This window comes from Cydia splendana, chromosome 1 (assembly GCF_910591565.1).
Source record: "Cydia splendana chromosome 1, ilCydSple1.2, whole genome shotgun sequence".
NCBI lineage: Eukaryota > Metazoa > Arthropoda > Insecta > Lepidoptera > Tortricidae > Cydia > Cydia splendana.
The window spans coordinates 30,498,807-30,513,884 of NC_085960.1; the positions used below are offsets into that span (position 1 = coordinate 30,498,807).

A 15,078-nucleotide genomic window follows, 5' to 3' on the forward strand; every position below is an offset into this window, starting at 1 on the left:
ACCTAACAAAAACTGCCAAATTCAGGACCCACCCACCTCTTGGCCGTCTTAAGCAGGCCACTGACGAGCCTTCCAAATGGATGCCGTTACAATGGATTCATCTAAATGGACGGCATCCTAATATTAAACATTGTACGTTTTTGACATTCACGGGCCGATTTTGGATTGCAGCCACGCTATTTGGACTGTTGGAAGGCTCGTCAGTGGCCACCTTTAAAACGGGGGCATTAAATATTATTTTCACGCCACTGTTCGGAAATGTGGCAATAGATGGTCTAAAACCAAGCTGGAAAGTAGGCAATAGCTGTAGCACCTGAACCACCACTACTACAATGTTTCATTGTTATCATCATCTGTCATTGGTGACGGTTCGCTACAGCAATGAGTAAAGCCTCCTCCACACTCGTACGCGAATCGCGGCGCGAAGCTGCGAACGCGAGTGTGTAGTCGATTTTCGCAGACAGCGAAATCGACTCCACACTCGTGTTCGCCGCTTCGCCCGCGATTCACGCGCATAGTCTGGAGGGGGCTTATCATTTAAAACATAAAAATCAATAAAAGGTCTTTTTTGGCGTAACTTTTTCCTTCAAAAATAAAATTAGGTTATTTATAGGACCAATTTCTTGTTAAAAAAAAAAGAAATGACCATTCATTCATTCAGTCAGTTCATTCGATTCACGCTTAAGGCGTTTTTAAGGTACTTTTGTAGCTGTTTGTGGTTTTTTAGCAAAAACGCTTCTAAGTTTAGAGTCGGTTTGAAGCAAACAACAGAAAAACGCCTCTTAAAAGTGATAAAAAAAGTAAAAAAGGCGGGATCGGAAAATACTCACTGAATTGGATAGTGTAAATTGTGTTTGACTAAAAAATACAAGAAACACGTAAGTATCTACGCTTGCTATAAAAATGAGTTCTTCTAGTGAAGAAAATGATATTCTTACGCTGACGCCTATCGAAATTCAAGAGACAGCACAGGCAGTGGCTAGTAATTTGCTACCAGAGAAATCGCGGGCTAGTACTTATAGTTATGCAAATGTTTTCTTATTTATTGCGAAGCCGATGGTCCTGGGTTCGAATCCCAGTAAGGGCATTTATTTGTGTGATGAACACTAATATTTGTTCCTGAGTCATGGGTGTTTTCTATGTATATAAGTATGTATTTATCTATATAAGTATGTATATCTTCGCCTAGCACCCATAGTACAAGCTTTGCTTAGTTTGGGGCTAGGTTGATCTGTGTAAGATGTCCCCAATATTTATTTATTTTATTATTTATTTCCTCGCAGTATTCGTGAAAAGCACTATGTAATGCCTCGGCCGGAAACGCTAAAGATGGACTCGTATTATTTGAGGGCCTCCACTAACGTGTCGGCCCTCAAAGTCACTCGTCCATCACTTAGCGGTTTTCCGTCCTCTCCTACAATGTACTATTATAATCGCTCAGATGCCCTAGTACCTAGTTTCACTTTTCAGGGTCCACTCAATATTCGCTCGCGACCCACACCCATACTTTGGTAAATGCTGACATAATCTATTCGAAAGTAAGTTAAAAACTAGTTAAAAAAAATACACCTTTCATTTGGTTACCGGCTAGCCGATTAGGTACTGACTGGGTATTTTATAGCTGGTTAGCCAGACATCGTAAATTTTATAGCATTTTCGGTGCAGCGGAGAGCCAATTTTCGGAATTAGTATAAACAATTTCAACCCCAATGATTAATAAGCGTTAATTACTTTAATATTAACCTTAATTTACCACTTCAGTTGGAATTATCTATACCAATTCCGTTAACACCACCCCGCTGCACCAAAAATGCTATAAAATTTACGATGTCTGCTGGTTACACAATGGTATTAAAGTGAGGTAACGAAATAAAATGGTTCTAAATAGGTAGGTACCTAAATTGGACAGATGGACAAATTCAATAGGTATTATAAATTCGACAGCTTACCTGCGCCCAGGCCCAAAAGGGCGAAGAGGACCAAAACACGCATGGCTCTAGTTGGATAGGTACCTGCTATTGGCAATGGCATGAGGTAAAAAGTAATTTCTATTTATATACTCAAATGCACCTCTTATCAAATATTAATCAGCTTAAAATTTTATATGTGCTAATTACTGCGCTTAAGATATAGATACTTACTGGTGTTTAAGAGACACACGAACCTAATAAGCCACCGCCATGCAATCGAAATTACGCTCTGATTTTAAAATTACATTCTGAAATACCATGAAATTTGACTTGAATATTCAATAACATATACTATGTGTGGTAGTAAAGTAATTAGAAATTGTAATACAAATAAATTATTAGGTATATTTAGGGGGAGCACCCAAATATTCCGAAATATGTTTTTCCGACTTCCGACTTTCATAATCACGATTTTTTATACGTCCGAAATATCGAAATTACGACTTTGAAAACCACGAAAGAAGAAAATCACGACTGCGCTATTTCCGAATACTTAAAATCCGATTGTCTTAAGAACGAAAGCTTAAAGTTCCGATTTAAAAAAGATCCGAAAAATATTTTTCCGAATTTGTCTATTCCGAAAAATCATTGACCGATCGGAAATAAAATAATTCGGTATTCAGAAATTCGATCTTTTGTAAACTCGGAATAATGAAATTAGTGATTTTCAAAAGGGAAATAATTAAATGGTCAGCTGTTTAATTTTAAAATTTATCTGCAAAAAAATGCAATCATTTGGACATGCTAGAACTGCTACCTTTACAGAAACCAACTGCTACTAAAAAGTGGGTTCGGTTAGAACTGCAACCTTTATAGAAGCCAACTGTTACTAGAAAAGTGGGTTAGGTTAGGTTAGAACTGCGACCTTTACAAAACCAACTGTTGCTAGAAAAGTGGGTTAGGTTAGGTTAAAACTGCGACCTTCACAGAAGTCAGTTGCTACTAGAAAAGTGGGCTAGGTTAGGTTAGAACTGCGACCTTTACAGAACCAACTGTTGCTAGAAAAGTGGGTTAGGTTAGGTTAGAACTGCGACCTTCACAGAAGCCAACTGCTACTAGAAAAGTGGGTTAGGTTAGAACTGCGACCTTTACAGAAACCAACTGCTACTAGAAAAGTGGGTTAAGTTAGGTTAGAACTGCGACCTTCTCAGAAACTAACTGCTACTAGAAAAATGGGTTAGGTTAGGTTAGAACTGCGATCTTTACAGAAACCAACTGCTACTAGAAAAGTGGGTTAGGTTAGGTTAGAACTGTGACCTTTACAGAAACCAACTGCTACTAGAAAAGTGGGTTAGGTTAGGTTAGAACTGCGACCTTCACAGAAGCCAACTGCTACTAGAAAAGTAGGTTAGGTTACGTTAGAACTACGACCTTTACAGAAACCAACTGCTACTAGAAAAGTGGGTTAGGTTAGGTTAGAACTGCGACCTTCACAGAAACCAACTGCTACTAGAAAAGTGGGTTAGGTTAGGTTAGAACTGCGACCTTTACAGAAACCAACTGCTACTAGAAAAGTGGGTTAGGTTAAGTTAGAACTGCGACCTTTACAGAAACCAACTGCTACTAGAAAAGTAGGTGTAGGTTAGGTTAAAACTGTGACCAACAAATTCGGAAATTCGTTATTCGGAATTAAAAAAATTGGCATATTTAAAATAGGAATCAAGTCAAATCGGAAGTCAAAAATTCGGAATAATGACAATTCGGAATTCGTGATTTCAAAAATCGTAAATGTTAAATTCGGTGTTTCTCACTATAGGAATTGTTATATTCGGAATTATGTTTTTCGGAATTTAAAATAATCGTCGGTTTTGCTATTGGGAAATATAAAACTTCGTGATTTTCATCGTTCGGTAATTACGACAATCGGAATTTTGATGGGTCGAGCATTTAAAAATCGGAATAATAAAATTCGATATTCTAAAATTCGTTAGGTTAGAACTGTGACCTTTACAGAAACCAACTGCTACTAGAAAAGTGGGTTAGGTTAGGTTAGAACTGCGACCTTCACAGAAACCAACTGCTACTAGAAAAGTGGGTTAGATTAGGTTAGAACTGCGACCTTCACAGAAGCCAACTGCTACTAGAAAAGTGGGTTAGGTTAGGTTAGAACTGCGACCTTTACAGAAACCAACTGCTTCTAGAAAAGTGGGTTAGGTTAAGTTAGAACTGCGACCTTTACAGAAACCAACTGCTACTAGAAAAGTGGGTAAGGTTAGGTTAGAACTGCGAACTTTACAGAAACCAACTGCTACTAGAAAAGTGGGTTAGGTTAGGTTAGAACTGTGACCTTCACAGAAACCAACTGCTACTAGAAAAGTGGGTTAGGTTAGGTTAGAACTGCGACCTTTACAGAAACCAACTGCTACTAGAAAAGTGGGTTAGGTTAAGTTAGAACTGCGACCTTTACAGAAACCAACTGCTACTAGAAAAGTGGGTGAACTTCGTGATTTTCATCGTTCGGTAATTACGACAATCGGAATTTTGATGGGTCGAGCATTTAAAAATCGGAATAATAAAATTCGATATTCTAAAATTCGGCATAAAATATTTCGGAATTATGTAGTGTACCCATATTTAGGAACTATTTTTAGCATTGACGTATATAAGAGGACGGGCCTTACGGTTCAGCGGTGTCACTCACGAATTCGAGCCAATCGTGCAGTCTAATGGCTCCTCTACACGAATGGCCAACGCCGTCCAATCCAAGGGACGCAGCCCTGCGGTAGACTGAGATAGCAATATCACTTGCTCCCTCTAATGCATAAATGCGTCCCTTGGATTGGCCGGCGTTGGCCATTCGTGTAGAGGAGCCATAACGCAACTAGTTGAGACCAATCGCGCGCGTGATGCGAACTTAAGTATCAACCAAACACGTTGTAGCGGTGTCACACCGCTATACTGTCTCCATTCATGCCCCATTCTTATTGCGTGTAAGGCCAGTCCTCAGATATACGTCAATGATTTTTAGCAACGTAACTTTCGGGTTCGCGTGACTCTTAAGGTATCTAAGTCAAGATATCTTATCCTTTTTTATCCCCAATATTTCATTTACGCTAGAATGGTCCGGGTCGGAGTCGAGGCGTCTGACACTTTCTACCTATACAAAGATATGTAGGCACTTCCCAGCCTCGGTGATCACGTGATGCTTTCTATAGAAAATGATGTGTCGAAAATATTTTTTCACCACACCAGCTCGGAAAGGCTTACTTTGCACTGCAAAAACTGATAGCAAAGTTGCGTTTTATTCACATGTGAGGCAAAGTAATCATTGTAATCAAATGCAAATTTTGAGTTGTTTTCTTATGTTTGCTGGTAGAAATGGTAGAATTGACTTTTAAATGACTTTTATTATTTTTGGAAGAGCGCGGCGCGCTCGTTCTTTCTTCCGTGATTTTGGATGATAAATATTTAATAACATTCTTTTGGATTTGATTTTGTTTGATATTTTACATTTAATAGGTATTTGCTTCGGGTTGGAGTGGTGAAAAATTTTTTGTGTCACTCGGGGGCAAATTTTGTTTAACCCTCGTGCTTCGAAACCCTCGCAACGCTCAAGATTCCAATTTTGGAATCTTTCTTTTGCTCGGGTATCAATATTAGCACGAACGGTTGAACAACAACTTTGCCCCCGTCTAAAACAAATAACTATTACCTATTACCTGCACTTTTCGGTATCAATATCTGCATTTTCCAAGTGATGTTTCTCATTTTTAGAGTACCAATAGGTACCTCAAAAGGAAAAACCGGCCAAGTGCGAGTCGGACTCGCACACGAAGGATTGGGTTCCGTACCATTATCTATAAAAACGGTCACCCATCCAAGTACTGACCCCGCCCGACGTTGCTTAACTTCGGTCAAAAATCACGTTTGATGTATGGGAGCCCCACTTAAATCTTTATTTTATTCTGTTTTTAGTATTTGTTGTTATAGCGGCAACAGAAATACATCTGTGAAAATTTCAGCTGTCTAGCTATCACAGATCACGAGATACAGCCTGGTGACAGACGGACGGACGGACGGACAGACAGCGGAGGGTCCCGTTTTACCCTTTGGGTACGGAACCCTAAAAACGGAACCCTTGCTGCTTATTCTTATAAGACAGACGGTCTGATATTACTTACTCGTGTATCTATCCGTCTGTCTGTATGTCCGTCTGTCACAGCTTTTCTCAGAAACAACTGGACCGATTAAGTTGAAAGTCGGATACTGGTTTAATTTTTAAACTGTTTAAATGGAAGATAAAATTAAAAAGTCATAATTTGGGTCTTGAGTTTCCAAACTACGGCCAAGCCGGCCAGCAAAAAGAGCCAGATTCTATACAATCCAACCCGCGAAAAGGAAACAATCTTCGGCCGTGGGCCACGGGTTAACATTTTGGAGACCCTGTATAAATGAGTACATTCGGATCAAGCTAATTCTGCAGCGGTATCATAATAGTCGCGTTTTTATCACTTGTCATGTCAAAAATTTGACATTTATATTGCAATCATAATGAATACATGTTTAAGTTGAATATATATGGAGCAGATCTGCTCCTAAGCATACCAAAGGTTAAGAGCACACACCTTATTACTTAATTCAGCAACTGACGACAGGGACGCAGCAACACGCAGAAGTGAGATACAGATATGTCTACCGTGTCTAACCGTACCGTGTGTGTGTATGTGTGGCGTAGGTATAGGTGCGTCCTTGTCGTCAGTTACTGAATTAAGTAAGGTGTATGAAACGCTTTCGTTGGACTCTACTTTATATTTAGGATTGGGTCCGGTTTTATTAGATAGGTACACAGCTGTCTCATTGGCAGATAAGGATAAATGTACTTAAAAGTAAAACTACGTTTCATTATTATAAATAAAGGGTTTTTATTGTTCGTATTACGTTTTTAAGCGTTGGCGACGACCCAGTCGGTGTATCTGCTGACGCGAGCGTTGACACCGGGGTAGTCCTGGTGGGCGCACCCGTAGCCCCAGGACACGGCACCGATGAGGACGTCGGTGGCGCCTTTGTGGACGAGAGGACCGCCGGAGTCGCCCTGGCAGGCGTCCTTGCCGCCGACGTTCTGGATACCGGCGCACAGCATGTTGTCAGTTACATCGGGCCAGCTTGAGAAACCGGGCTGACTCTTCAGGTACGCGTATCTTTCTTTGCAGAAGTCCATGTTGATGACGTTGATGTCTACGTGCTGGAGCTGCTCAGGGGCGCTGCCGCCGCTCTGCGAAAAGTTAATAGTTTAATCCAACATAATAAATCAAGCAGAGGTGGAATTGGAATAAGACTACGATTATGGCTCGATTCGAAAGTTAGGCGGCGCTAGGCTTGAGTGACGTGGGTGACCGCCTACGGCCTCGCGGTCCGAGAGGCCTCGTGCCTCAAATACGTAGCAAATCGGATTTGAGTAATTCTTTTTATCTTTGTAAGAAGTTACCTCCAAGGTGATCCCATAATATTTTTGGATCTGATCTGATGATGGAACTCCTCTGATTATGTTGAACTGTTTGCTTAGGTGTACAACTAAGCTCTATTACTTTCTAATCAAGATTGAGACCGTCTATTGACGTATTTGCGAGCATCAGTGGTTTGAAATAGTACATTGCATACCAAGGGCAGTAAAGTTAAAAATGTGTCAGGTCACATGGAATTACCGGCCAAGGCCGAATCTAAGGCTTTGTTTTAATACCACGTCGGTGGTAAACAAGCATACGGCCCGCCTGATGGTAAGCAGTCTCCGTAGCCTATGTACGCCTGCAACTCCGTTGCCAACCCTAAGAGCTCTTTCCCACTGACGTCCAGGTTTTTGCGGGTACGGGTTTCTGCAGGATTTCGTTTTTAGAGTAGTAGGTATAAGAGCTCCGAGAGCTCTAACACTCTCCACCCTCGTTGAGCTCTGGCAACCTTACTCACCGGCTGCGGCAGGAACTCAAAACTATGAGTGTTACTTGTCTGCGGTTTTCTGTAAGGTGGAGGTACTTCCCCAGTCTCTTATTTACTGGCCGGGGTGTGTATACTATTTTTCAGTTTGACGGAGCCGAAAAGCGGCAACTAAAGCGGCAACGGAGAATAGAAAAAAATATGCAAGATCGCCTATATTAACTTACGGAGAGAGTGCCCCATCCGATGGTATAAACTACAGTGCCATCAGCGAGGTTGTAGTTGGGACCAGCGATGCTGACGGGAGCCACGCTGTTGTTGAATACGGCGGGGGTGGCTAGGCGGACGAGAGCAATGTCGTTGTCGAGGGTTCTGTGACTGTACCCGGCGTGCCAGATCAGCTGGGACCCTCCGTGCTCGGTGCCGCCGCTTGACGCCTGCGACGTGCCGAGGATAACTCGCCAATCGGTAGGACGGTCGCCGCTGCACAATAAAAATGATTGCATTACCGCACAGAAGCAAGGCGATCAGCGATTGAGCGTCCACTTGCGTGAATATGTACCTACAGTCACCACACGTGATTGTTATGCCATTTAGGGTTCTAGGCGTATTAAAAATTCTATAGCATAAGTATGAACAACCAATTTAGCTAGGACCCTAAATGGCGCAGCAATCGCGGAGCGTGATGGTACCAATCTGCGAAGGTAGATCTTAAAAATGGAATGATAAGTTTTTAGCCGGATGTCCGCTGATCGCAAGTTACTTTTTATTAGTGATGTACCGACTATTGATTTGGCCGACTAGCCGACTAAATAATCGGCGCTCGGATAGCCGATTAGTCGATCATTAGTTTCCTCTAAGTTCGGTACAAATGCACTTAAAAACAATCGTTTTACCCCTATCGTCGCGCTATTCATCTATGTAAAAATTGTAAGGGCAAAAAAGGTGGTAAAGCTAAAAAAAACCTAAGGCTAGGTATATTTCATACGACAACCGGACATAAGAAAGCGACCACACTGTCAATAATTCGAACTAAAGTTTTCGTAAGCACCCTAAATAGAAATTTGGGTAAAATAGGTGAAAAGCTGTTATTAGCTGTTTATTGCTTTTTGCTTTGTTTTTCTGTCACTTATAAAGTGCCGACTAATCGGCCATTTTTGCCGACTAGTCGCCGACCAACCGCCGACTACAAATGAGGCCGGATAGTCAGCGACTAGTCGGTACATCCCTACCTAAGTTTTAAGTTTTATTTGTTAAATTTTATTTATGTTGCTTAACTACAGGCCTATTTCACTAGCAAACGTTATAGCTAAGATATTGGACAGACTGCTTGACAGACATTTAGGATAGGCACATACATTTACATGATGCTCAATTCGGGTTCCGACCTGGCCTATCCACTGAAAGTGCCATCCTGAGTCTCAAGCAGACTGTTCAATATTACACAGCTAGAAAGACACCTGTATTAGCGCTCTTAGATTTCTCGAGAGCCTTTGAAACCATTAACATTTCATTACTGCTTTCTAAGCTCACGTACTACGGTTTTGATATTGGTACTGTAAAATGGTTTGCGAGCTATCTAACCAATAGAAAACAGCTAGTTGAAATACCTGGAGCTAATGGTAAGAGCAGATTGTCCGATATACGCACAGTCTCTAGAGGAGTGCCTCAGGGCTCCATTTTGGGCCCATTATTATTTATCTTATATTGCAGTGATTTAACTAGTGTAATTATGCACTCCAAATTCCATATATATGCCGACGATCTCCAAATTTATATTCATTGCAACAGCAAAAACTGCGTGAGTCAAATTAATAAGCTCAATGAGGATTTGGAGCGCGTATTTAATTGGTCACACTCAAACTCACTTCATTTAAATCCGACAAAATCAAAATACATTATTCTAGGGTCTAAAAATCAAATTGATAACATATCTAAATCTTACTTCTTAGTACATATAAACAACGAACCCTTGGAACGTGTCCAGGAGGCGCGTAATCTGGGAATCGTCATGGATGGGGAACTCCGCTTTGAAACACATGTGCAGAACACAGTACGCAACTGCTTCTACCGGCTGAAAGTCTTGTACAAAATACGCGAATTCTTACATGTTGAGCTTAGAGTTAAACTGTGTGAGGCGCTGGTGCTCTCAACACTGAACTATGGCGATATAGTGTACGGGCCGCGCTTATTGTCGCGCACGCAGCGGCTGATTCAGCGAGTACAAAATGCCTGTGCGCGTTTCTGTTATAATATTCCGCCGCGAGCTCATGTGACGCCATATTTAAATCAAAATCGTGTGTTAAGAATGTCTACTCGTCAAAGACTCCATTTAGCAATCTTGCTCTTCGGTGTTATCAACAAACAGATGCCATCCTACCTCTACAACAAGCTTTTATGGTCACGTAACTCCAGGTCCAACGAGGTTAGGTCTGCAAGGTTTCTTCAGCTTGTCTGTCCTCCTCACCAGACAGCTGCGTTTCGTGGTAGTTTTAGGTGTGCTGCCGCGAAGTGTTGGAATTTAATTCCGCCGCCTATCCGTGCACTGAAATCGCCTTACACTTTTAAATCTAAATATCGAGCATACTTGTTAAACGAACAAATCACTTAATTTTCTCTTTTCTGTTTGCCTGCTTGCTTATGATACGTTACCCAATAATCTCACAGTCCGCAACGTTAAGCTTGCTAAAAAATGATAAACTACCGTCTAATTTAAGTTATTTTTTTGTTGTAGTTTCCCTCTTTTATTGTATGATTGTATTTTGTAATCTGTGTTGAAGTGCGTGTTGTCACTCGTCTAGTTTTAGTTTAGATGTAGATTAGTTTTAAGTCAGGTACCCACTGAAAATCAGCGTCATGGCTTGCCGTGGCATTATGCTGAGTGGGGATCCTGTTTAGCATCTAAGTAGTTTATGTAACTTGTTCTGTATGTTATTCTATACCCAGATGTTAAATAAATGTATTTCTTCTTCTTCTTCTTCTTCTTCTATTTGCCGTTTATCTGGATTTATCAAAGGCCTTTGACCTGTTATCGTACGATAGGCTGTGGCTAAAGATGAAGGAAGAGACTAACATACCTGGTGAAGTAATTTCCATTATGAGGTACTGGTACAGCAGGCAGAAAAACAATGTTAAATGGGCGGGTGCGCACTCGGAAGTGCGGGGTGAGGCAGGGGGGTTAAGCTCGCCTCGGCTCTTCAGCCTGTACATGAACCGGCTCATCGAGGAGCTCAGCAACCCCAGCGTAGGATGCTCAGTAGACGGAGTTTGCATAAACAACATCATTTATGCCGATGATATGGTGTTGCTCAGCCCCTCGATTAGTGCGTTACAGAAAATGTTGCGCATCTGTGAGTCATACGCGGAGGCCCATGGGCTTAAATAGAACGCAGACAAGAGCGAGTTCATGGTTTTCAAGGCTGGCACTAAAACATATATCGATGTACCACCTGTCAGGTTATATGGGGCCCCCCCATACAACCATTTCCAGTCGCCGTTACGACGCGGTGTTGACACATCTTGTGTCGACACCGTCTGTTTCGGTCACAATTCCAGTCGCAGAGTCGTCGCCGTGTCGACACAGTTACCAGAAATGGGGAAGGGTCGACACATGACACAAAGTGACATAAAGTGTGGTCGCCGTGTGCACACATTGTTTCGGGTTTGCGACTACTTTATGCCAAAATCATTCGTTCATTCGTTCATTTTGTTCCTGTCAAATGGAAACTGTCAGATGGAAAAATACTTAAATAAAAATAAGTGACATTAATACGCCATCTCTTAAACGGATTACAAGACGTAATTATATATTGTTTGCATTTATATTACAATATGACTTAAATTATTATGGGGAATTAAACTGCTCGAGTGATTTGATAAACTAAGTGTAATATAATCAACGCGCCACCACATTGTTGTAGTTTAGCCGGAAATGAAATTGTTTACTTCTCAGTGCCTGTGTTCATAACTATATTATTTGAAGCATTTTTAGTACTTCGATGCGTATACTATACTTAAATAACAGAAATAACGCTTTACATACTACCAAACTTGTTAATTATGATGTATAAATATGGTTTAAGGCTGAGAAATATTGCAGTCACAAAGTAGTTGCAATGTTTCGACTTTGTGTCGACTCTGTGTTGACACATGACACGCGCTGTCAAAAGTAATAACAAAGTTACTGGATTTGCAAAATGGCTCCTTGTGTTGATTTGTTTTCAGATATTCTCAAAGTGTAAAAATGCCGTGGTCAGAGATGGGCATTAATCGATTAACTGTTTATTCGACTAATTAATGGAATAAAAAAGTTAATTCTCAAATTTTAATCGCGATTAGTTTAGTCGACCTAACATAGATTGAAATTGAATTAATCTGAATATTAATCGAATAAATTATCGATTAAATCTCGATTGAAAGTTGACAGGGGGCCATTTTTGTACGTAAAAATAATAGAAATGTCTTGCATGCAGATGGTAGCAAAACACTTTGTCATAAAAGTCGAGATGGGTGTCGATATATAGGTTTTAGGGAGTGCCGATTTTGAAAATGATGACCATTTTGGAATCCAAAATGGCGGCCATGCACTATGTCATAAAAGTCGTCATGGGTGTCGTTTTATAGGTTTTGGGAGGCGCAGATTTAGAAAATGATAACCATTTTGGATTCCAAAATGGCGGCCATGCACTATGTCATAAAAGTCGTCATGGGTGTCGTTTTATAGGTTTTAGAGGGCGCAGATTTCGAAAATGATGACCATTTTGGATTCCAAGATGGCGGCCATGCACTATGTCATAAAAGTCGTCATGTATGTCGTTTTATAGGTTTTAGGGGGCCCCGCTTTCGAAAATGATGACCATTTTGGAATCCAAAATGGCGGCCATGCACTATGTCATAAAAGTCGTCATGGGTGTCGTTTTATAGGTTTTGGGGGGCGCAGATTTAGAAAATGATAACCATTTTGGATTCCAAAATGGCGGCCATGCACTATGTCATAAAAGTCGTCATGGGTGTCGTTTTATAGGTTTTGGGGGGCGCAGATTTAGAAAATGATAACCATTTTGGATTCCAAAATGGCGGCCATGCACTATGTCATAAAAGTCGTCATGGGTGTCGTTTTATAGGTTTTAGAGGGCGCAGATTTCGAAAATGATGACCATTTTGGATTCCAAGATGGCGGCCATGCACTATGTCATAAAAGTCGTCATGTATGTCGTTTTATAGGTTTTAGGGGGCCCCGCTTTCGAAAATGATGACCATTTTGGAATCCAAAATGGCGGCCATGCACTATGTCATAAAAGTCGTCATGGGTGTCGTTTTATAGGTTTTGGGGGGCGCAGATTTAGAAAATGATAACCATTTTGGATTCCAAAATGGCGGCCATGCACTATGTCATAAAAGTCATCATGGGTGTCGTTTTATAGGTTTTGGGGGGCGCAGATTTAGAAAATGATAACCATTTTGGATTCCAAAATGGCGGCCATGCACTATGTCATAAAAGTCGTCATGGGTGTCGTTTTATAGGTTTTAGAGGGCGCAGATTTCGAACATGATGACCATTTTGGATTCCAAGATGGCGGCCATGCACTATGTCATAAAAGTCGTCATGTATGTCGTTTTATAGGTTTTAGGGGGCCCCGCTTTCGAAAATGATGACCATTTTGGAATCCAAAATGGCGGCCATGCACTATGTCATAAAAGTCGTCATGGGTGTCGTTTTATAGGTTTTGGGGGGCGCAGATTACGAAAATGATAACATTTTCAATTTAAAAATGGCGGCAATGCACTATGTCATAAAAGTCGTCATGGATATCGTTTTATAGGTTTTAGGGGGCGCAGATTTCGAAAATGATGACTATTTTGGATTCCAAGATGGCGGCTATGCACTATGTCATAAAAGTCGTCATGGATGTCGTTTTATAGGTTTCTGGGGGCGCAGATTTCGAAAATGATGACTATTTTGGATTCCACTTTTATGACAAAATACGTAGCCGCCATCTTGGATTATAAAATGATCATCGTTTTCGAATTCTGCACTCCCTAAAACCTATAAATCGACATCCGTGACGACGCAAGTTATCTTTATTTTCAGATCTAACAAATTGCTACAGAATACAAAGGACAAAAAAGAAGCGAGGAGGTAATGAAACAAGCAAAAATACAGATGATTCCTCGACGCAATTGGGTGATTCTTAAATTGTGTCCAGATTTTTTTTGTCATAAAAGTTTATATTTTTCACATATTACTCTCACAAGTTCCGTGACATTTCGACCTTGTAATTTTTTAAGTAAATGTTTTTGTTTATCTATGAGGATCTCACTAGAATAGTATAATCAAGGTATGTTTATATTTGATGAATGAAATAGTAACGCAAAAAAAAATATATTTGTGTCTGATATTCCTGCCGAAGACTTTTATTTTACCTTTTCCTTCTACACAAGTTTGGCCAAGTAATAAGAATTTAGGGCTCTCAATTTTATTTTGACTTCTACAACAGTAAAGCTACGAGGCCATGTTTGGTATCGTTTTCGTATAAATTCGCAGTACCAAATTTAGTTAAGGTATCACATTGACACCATTCCGAAGTAAAAACATATAAACTTATTAAAATACTTTCTTTTAAACTCCTCTTCACGCTTAAACTGCTGAACAGTTTTAATTTAAATTTGGTACACATATATTTTGAGTCCCGAGACAGGATATAATAAGTTATCTCAAAAATCATCCTTTAAAGGTGTGAAATGAGGTGTAGGGGGGAATTCAGAATTGACTTCTTGAAGAATACTGTTTAAGTTTAGGTTTGAAGTCATGTTTTTTCATCATTTTTAACTAAATCAAAGATGTAGACCATCCCAAATTTCATATAAATCGGTTCAGCGGTTATTGATTTCCCGTACAAATTTCCACGCCACTTTTCACACCTTCAAAAGATGATTTTGGTTATAAGATCTATCCTATGTCCTGTTCCGGGACGCAAACTATTTCTATACCAAATTTCAACGAAATCGGTTCAGCGGTTAAGCGTCAAGAAGAGTTTCAAAAAAACCGGCCAAGTGCGAGTCAGACTCGCGTATTAAGGGTTCCGTACATTAAGTCCGACTCGCGCTTGACTGCACATTTCTAATAGGTTTTCCTGTCATCTATAGGTAAAGAACTATTTTGTGTATTCAGACGGACATACATACAGACGCACGAGTGATCCTATAAGGGTTCCGTTTTTTCCTTTTGAGGTACGGAACC

General features: G+C 40.5%; 1 protein-coding gene and 1 long non-coding RNA gene across 2 annotated transcripts in view; one reads left to right on the forward strand and one right to left on the reverse strand.

The window, feature by feature from the left end:
• Window positions 1–7,871, forward strand: part of LOC134793094 (uncharacterized) — a 454,735-nt gene extending 446,864 nt beyond the window's left edge. The window contains exons 2-3 of the long non-coding RNA XR_010144494.1: window positions 7,633–7,722; window positions 7,816–7,871. This is a non-coding gene — a long non-coding RNA (uncharacterized LOC134793094). The remainder of the gene's footprint in view (window positions 1–7,632; window positions 7,723–7,815) is intronic.
• The window catches only part of LOC134793050 (trypsin CFT-1-like), a 32,615-nt gene continuing 24,373 nt past the window's right edge, over window positions 6,837–15,078 (reverse strand). Inside the window, exons 3-4 of the mRNA XM_063764591.1 lie at window positions 8,066–8,321; window positions 6,837–7,182 (exon numbers count right to left, since the gene is read on the reverse strand). Of these exons, the coding sequence (XP_063620661.1) occupies window positions 6,853–7,182; window positions 8,066–8,321 (586 nt within the window). The 3' untranslated portion in view covers window positions 6,837–6,852. The remainder of the gene's footprint in view (window positions 7,183–8,065; window positions 8,322–15,078) is intronic.